Genomic DNA, 6,798 nt, shown 5'->3' on the forward strand with positions numbered 1-6,798 from the left:
ATATCGTTACATAATCTAAATTGACAATTAAGTTTGATAACTTTTCCCATGTGAAAGACTAAATTATTACAAATTTGAAAGTATAAAGACTACATTGTTACAAATTTGAAAGTATAAAAACTAAATTGTTACATATTAAAACTCAAGGACTAAATCGTTACAAATCAAATTTAGAGATTAAATCGTTACAAATCAAAATTTAGAGACTAAATCATTACTTCAATGAAAGTTTAGGGACCAAAAGTAGTTTTTAACCAATTGAGAATAAAAATTGCGAGGCTTATTTATTTTTAGGGTTTAATTTGATAAAATGGAAAGTGTTGAGTTTGAATTAATACAACTTAACAAATTTAAGGTCAAAATTGATATTAAAAAAAAAAAAAAAGTTGTTCTTGTTTGGATGAATTCTTTCATTAAACAATTATAAAAGTTCTCTTATGGGGTTTCATTCTTTTGTTTTTAAAAGCAGGCCTTTCAGTCACTCTCCCACTTGTAGTTGTCTATTATTACATACATTCTGCTATTTACAAGTATCAAAAAACTGTTTGCACCAATTAATATAACCTTAAATTCCTCACTTTTTTAACCCTAAAGCTGATAGAAAAAAGTGTTCTTGTTTAGTTAAAAACAGCTTTTGATTGTAAAAACTCTCCAATAAGACCCAGAAACAATCAGCATTTTAAGTATATAGCAGATTTTTTAACTGAAAAAGCACTTCAAGGCATCTCCTCATTCTCTTTTGGTTGCTTAAAATAATATTGCCATCTCCATTTTCCCAATGCCCTCTCATATTTTTGGCCTTTAATCACTCTAAAGGGATATAAATGTGTGGCTTGAACTAGACTAAGTTAATTAGTAGGAGTTTAACGCTATGTTTTTTGGTCAACGGTCCATGCGTTCACGACTTTGACGTTTTTTTAAGGATGTTCTTTGATTTGGAAAGATGTTTACTTTTTTCTGATAGCTTTCTCTTCTCATCGTCAATGAGATGCCTAATGAGTAGTTTGGTTGGATTTTGGTCTATATGTTCTTGTCCAAAAAAAAAAGTTCAATTAGGGTTTTCTTTTTAATACCTTACATGCAATATGATATGAAGTTTCCTCTCTACCCTGTAGTTTGTGTTTTTTAAATTTCTTTCAATCACCTATCAGTTAATTTGATTATTTTTTTCCCCTAAAAAATGATGATTTGATCCATTTCATTTGGGTAAGAAATTACATCATGTTAAATTAAATTAAACACACTCATTGCAAGCACTAGAAATGTATATTATCATTAAAGTTTTCTTTATCTTTTTCCAAATTTATCTCAAAAGTTGTGAAACATGTTACAATAATCATCTTATAATTGACAATGATTTTGGCTTTTTTGAACACTAATTACCTCATAAATAGGCAGAACCATAAACAAAATTTTCATATCTTACAAGGTAAGGAATAATAATAATAATATATATATATATATAAATAATAGAAACTTTAGGGTCTCTTTTTTAAATATAAAAAATTTGTCAGATTATTGAAACTAGATTTGGGACCAAACTGTGCCATGGTTATGGCAAGAACATGGGAGGCTTATCCCCCAATCCCAGTGGGATATTGATTTTCTACTTATAACTTTCAGCCTTTTATTCTTTCTTTTTTTCCCAAACACTCAATTACATTCTCCATTTTCTCTCTTAAAGGTCAATGCCTACATGAATTTGGTCGGTTCCACTCCTAAAATAATCAGTCCCTAAAGTAATAATTTTGTATATCAAAGCCTTTGATTCTTTCACCTTCCACTTTCACTTAAAGTTTAGTTTTTTTTTTTTTTTCCTCTCATTATATAAACAAAGATTCAACCTTTCTTGTTTTGTGTTCATTCCATATCAAAATAGCCTCTTGGGTTTTAGAAGAGGAATCAAAGAAATGTCTAGTTTTGTGTTGTCATTTGCAATTTGGTTTTCTTTTATTTCTTGTCTTCTTTCTTCTTCTTCTCAAGCTAGATGGCATCATCACACCAAACAAAAACACTCTCATCATCATAAACATAGCTATATTTCGCATCCTCCTTCTCTTTCTCCTTCTCCTTCTCCTTCGGATTCACCGCCAGACGACGGAGATTACATTAATGAGACAAATATTTTCGATGTGAGAGCTTTTGGTGCTATTGGCAATGGTGTTGTAGATGACACGGAGGCGTTCAAGATGGCTTGGGATACGGCATGCCAGAGTGACGACTCTGCGATCATGCTCGTTCCCTATGGCTACTCATTTATGATTCAGTCGACAATCTTCACTGGCCCTTGCCATGGTCATCTCATGTTACGAGTTGATGGTACGTTGATGCCACCGGATGGCCCCGATGCTTGGCCGAAGAATGCTAGTCGTCGCCAATGGTTGGTCTTTTATAGGATTGATGGAATGTCTTTAGAAGGAGGAGGGGTGATTGATGGGAGAGGTCAAAAGTGGTGGGATCTTCCTTGCAAACCACACAAGGTATTCAATCTCTTCTTCCATGTTTACGTAAATTCCTCCAATTTTCATTGCTATTATAACTTCTAACACGAGATATGTTCCTAAATCTTAGGGACGAAATGGAACTACATTACCAGGACCATGTGACAGCCCAATTGTAAGTTCATACACCCAATAATCATATGTCACTTTTCTGCTAAGACATGAAGAAATTACTTAGGCATCACATTCTAATGATTTCAGGCTATAAGGTTCTTTATGAGCTCCAATTTGACTGTCCAAGGACTTAAAATCACAAATAGTCCTCAATTCCACTTCAGATTTGACGGTTGCAAGAATGTTCATATCGACTCAATTCACATAAAATCTCCTGGTCTTAGTCCCAATACGGACGGAATCCACATTGAGAACACAAATGGCGTCGAGATATATAATTCAGTCATTTACAATGGTTAGTAGGTTGAACCAAAAATAAAAATTAACCTAATCAATTTGTTAAGGAAATGAATTTTGAATCCTGACTATTTATCATTATGTGTAGGGGATGATTGTGTATCAATTGGGTCTGGTTCATATGATTTAGATATCAGAAACATCACTTGTGGACCAAGTCATGGAATCAGGTATTATGTTAATTAGTCGTTTTAAAAACATAATTGTCATTGTCAGTTTGAATATTAGCTCAACTAGTTAAGACATTAATAATTAATGCTTAAATATTTTTTCCTTTCTCTTTCGGTTTAGTATCGGAAGTCTTGGTGTTCGCAACTCGAGAGCATGTGTTACGAACATCACAGTCAGGGACTCAGTGATCAAAGACTCAGACAATGGAGTTAGGATCAAGACATGGCAAGGTGGATATGGAGCAGTAAGAGGAATAACATTTAGCAACATTCACATGGATAATGTTAGGAATCCCATCATTATAGACCAATTCTATTGCTTAACCAAAGATTGCATCAACCAAACCTCAGCTGTTTCAGTATCAGATATTCAATACACAAACATCAAAGGAACATACGACATTCGGAGCCCGCCTATGCACTTTGCTTGCAGCGACTCCGTCCCGTGTACCAATCTAACGTTGTCGGAGATCGAGCTACTCCCCTCTCAAGGAGATATAGTGTTGGACCCTTTTTGTTGGAATGCATATGGAGATCTTCAAACCCTTACCATTCCCCCTGTCTCATGCTTGCAAGAGGGGCTTCCTTCTTCTATCAACTTAAACAATGATAATGAGTATTGTTAGATCCTTTTCCCTAACTATACACATAGTTTATAACAACATATGTGATCATCATATGTGTATATATATAAATTAATCATGAATGTAGTTGAAATGATGCTTCATCAAACTTTTATGTCATGTCACACGATATATATCACTCTCTCTCGAGATGAAAATGCAAGGGAACTCCTATCAACTATGAAAAAGTAAAAATAAAAGAAAATATGTTGAAACGTATAGACCATCTAGTTGGGACATGTGGTGGGTTGTAGGAGTTGGGTGTAGCCCAACTAGCAATCAAGTTTTACTTTTCATGGAAATGCTGTTGTAATATTTATTTACATGCGTAACGAGGACGATATTTTTTTCGCACTTTGATGATTTTACATGATCATGTTAAAGTAGTTATGTTCAAGATGTCGAAAAAGAGTAAAAAGGCAATATCATTTTAACTTCAAACTTGAAAGATCTTTTGTTTGCCTTTTTGGGTCACCCATCAACATTTCTTTTAACATAATTCTTTTTTCTTTTGGAAATTGGCATTCATTCATGATTGTGTTGGTCCTTTTCCCAAAACAATGATCTTAACTTTTTGATGAGTGGTTTGGGTCAATATAGCCAGAATTTCCATTTGTTGTACTCTATTTTTACTTATTGTTTAAGTGTGTCAATAGACTATTGGAGTTGTGAGAAAATGACTTTTCTTCGTTCTCCTCACAAAAACCTATTCAAAAAAAATTTAGGATTGATAGAAACGTACAAAAGAATTTGTCTTTGAAGACCTAAAAGAATCTCATAGCAAAATTTTTGGTCTCTGTCTTTGTTGAAACTCTAATTTGTAAAAGTTATTTAGTTGCCCTATTTATAATTTTGTAAACAATTTTAGTCTCTTTTCTTAAAAAAAAAAAAAAGAAAAGAAAAGAAAATTAGTCTCATAAACGTAAATAACTTAGTCTATTTACTGAATATCTGAACATAGTTTAGTAGATAAACATCAATTAGTATTTCAAAAGTCGATTGATTTGATGTCCTACCCTCCACAATTGTTGAACTCAAAAAGAGAGAAAAGAAAAACTTTAGTCTATATATACTTTAAATATTCTAACGATTTAGTCTCGATTGTGTTATTAAGATTTGATGAAATCTCTTCCTTATATAAAATGATAAAAATTTAGAAACCAAAAATGTTTATAATTATGAATTCTAAGTTCTTTAATGTGGATGACTTTTGACCTTTTGAGAATTACAACTATAAATCTCCATCTAAGAGATTTTTTTTCTATCTAATTTCTAAAAGAACATTTTTCAAAACACAAGTTCGGTTTTTGAAAATTATAAAATAATACATTATTATAATAACTACTTCTAAAAAAACTTGATTCTTTAGGAAAGAGATGAAAAATTAAAGGAAATGAATTGTTAGGAAATAATTACAATAAAAAATGAAAAATGTTATATAAGATACTTAATTTTAATGAGATTTTTTTACAATGCTGGCAAGTTTCAAAATATATAAAGGCTCAATTCTCTTTTAAAAAAATTAAAAAATATATATATATAAGACTAAATTAAAAAATTTAAGAGTACTCTAAATAAATCAAGCTGATCAAATTAAGCTCATGACCAAAAGGTTTTCTTCTTTACCAATGTTTAATTTTAATTTTCTTATGTTTTTTAGCATTTCGAACATCTTTCCAATTCTTAAAAAAAAAAAAAAAATAAATAAAAACTTACCATACTATTAAGCACAAACGTTATAACCCCTATGGTGGTTTCATAATCAATGGTAACAATTTAGTATTTAAACTTAAATATGTGATGATTTAATCAGTATATATAGTTTCAAATTTATAACAATTTAGTCGAACTATAATAAATAACAATTTATTACCTATATTCATTAAAAAAAAAGTTTATCCCTATAATTTATCATTCATAACAATTTAGTGTCACACAAATCTGTTTTCTTTACCAGTGAAGATAAATAAGTTTTATATATATGTGTATTTATACATTTTGTAAGACTTAATAAATTTGAAAATACAAAAACTAAATTTCTATGTAATAAAATTGAGAAATAAATTGTTGATTATTTTCAATGAAATCACAAGATTATATCATTCTTGTTAAAGTAAAAGACAACACTAACTATTCTAGAAGGTCCTTGATGTATCTACAATTAGAGATGTCCATTTAACCCGTAGGACATCGTTCTAAATGGAGTGGGGAATTTTCGATTAGACGGGGAATGGGGAGGGAGCAGGGAGAAAATTTTTTTCGTTAGCTAAACGAGGACGGGGATGAGGAATATATTCCCCGACCCCACCCTACTTCCCCACCCCGGTTACACATATCTAATTTTTATATAAGATTTTAATATATATAGAGAGAGATAGATAGATAGATAGATAGATAGATAAACTATGTTTATAATAATAATATAATATATATATATGGAAATTATTTCAAATGGTAAAGCTATAGAAAATATTTACAAGATATAACAAAATTTTAAAACTATCAATAATAGACATTGATAGACACTAATAGACACTAATAGACTTCTATCAGTGTCTATCGATGTCACTGATAGACTTTTATCAGAGTGTCTATCAGTATCTATCATTGATAGTTCTCAAATTTTACTATATGTTGTAAATATTTTGATTCTTTCTATATTTAAAAACAACCCTATATATATATATGTAATTATATATAAATTTAATTAATTATATATAACTTTTTATTTGATATATTCTTATTAAATAGAGATTATGATATATTGTTGTAATATTTAAATTTTAATTCATAGAAATTATGAAAATTAAAAATTTTAATCATATATTTGTCATATATGAGTGAGATATTTAACTATTTAAGTAAAAAAAATTTGATATAATGATTTAAGTTAAGTATTATTTTCTTTTTTGTAAAAAAATTCAAACGCGGAAAAGTTCCCTGCGGGGAACCTGATCTCCACGAGTTCCTCATGGAGAATCCTTGCCCCGATCCCTATGAAAAATTTTGCTGGGATGAGAAATAAAATGGGTAGCGGAGTAGGGTTGGCAAAATTCTTCGTGGGGACCGGCGGGGTTGACTGGGGATGGGGTT

General features: G+C 30.6%; 1 protein-coding gene across 1 annotated transcript; it reads left to right on the forward strand.

Moving 5' to 3' along the window:
- Positions 1–1,851: 1,851 nt before the first annotated feature.
- On the forward strand, positions 1,852–3,814 carry LOC120086464 (polygalacturonase At1g48100-like). The gene is made up of 5 exons (XM_039043136.1): positions 1,852–2,480; positions 2,572–2,616; positions 2,703–2,910; positions 3,001–3,082; positions 3,204–3,814. Exons 1-5 carry the CDS (start codon positions 1,911–1,913, stop codon positions 3,706–3,708), a joined length of 1,410 nt encoding a protein of 469 aa, XP_038899064.1. The 5' UTR covers positions 1,852–1,910; the 3' UTR covers positions 3,709–3,814.
- The last annotated feature ends 2,984 nt before the right edge of the window (positions 3,815–6,798 follow it).

The sequence above is a fragment of the Benincasa hispida genome, chromosome 9 (assembly GCF_009727055.1).
Source record: "Benincasa hispida cultivar B227 chromosome 9, ASM972705v1, whole genome shotgun sequence".
NCBI classification, from domain to species: domain Eukaryota; kingdom Viridiplantae; phylum Streptophyta; class Magnoliopsida; order Cucurbitales; family Cucurbitaceae; genus Benincasa; species Benincasa hispida.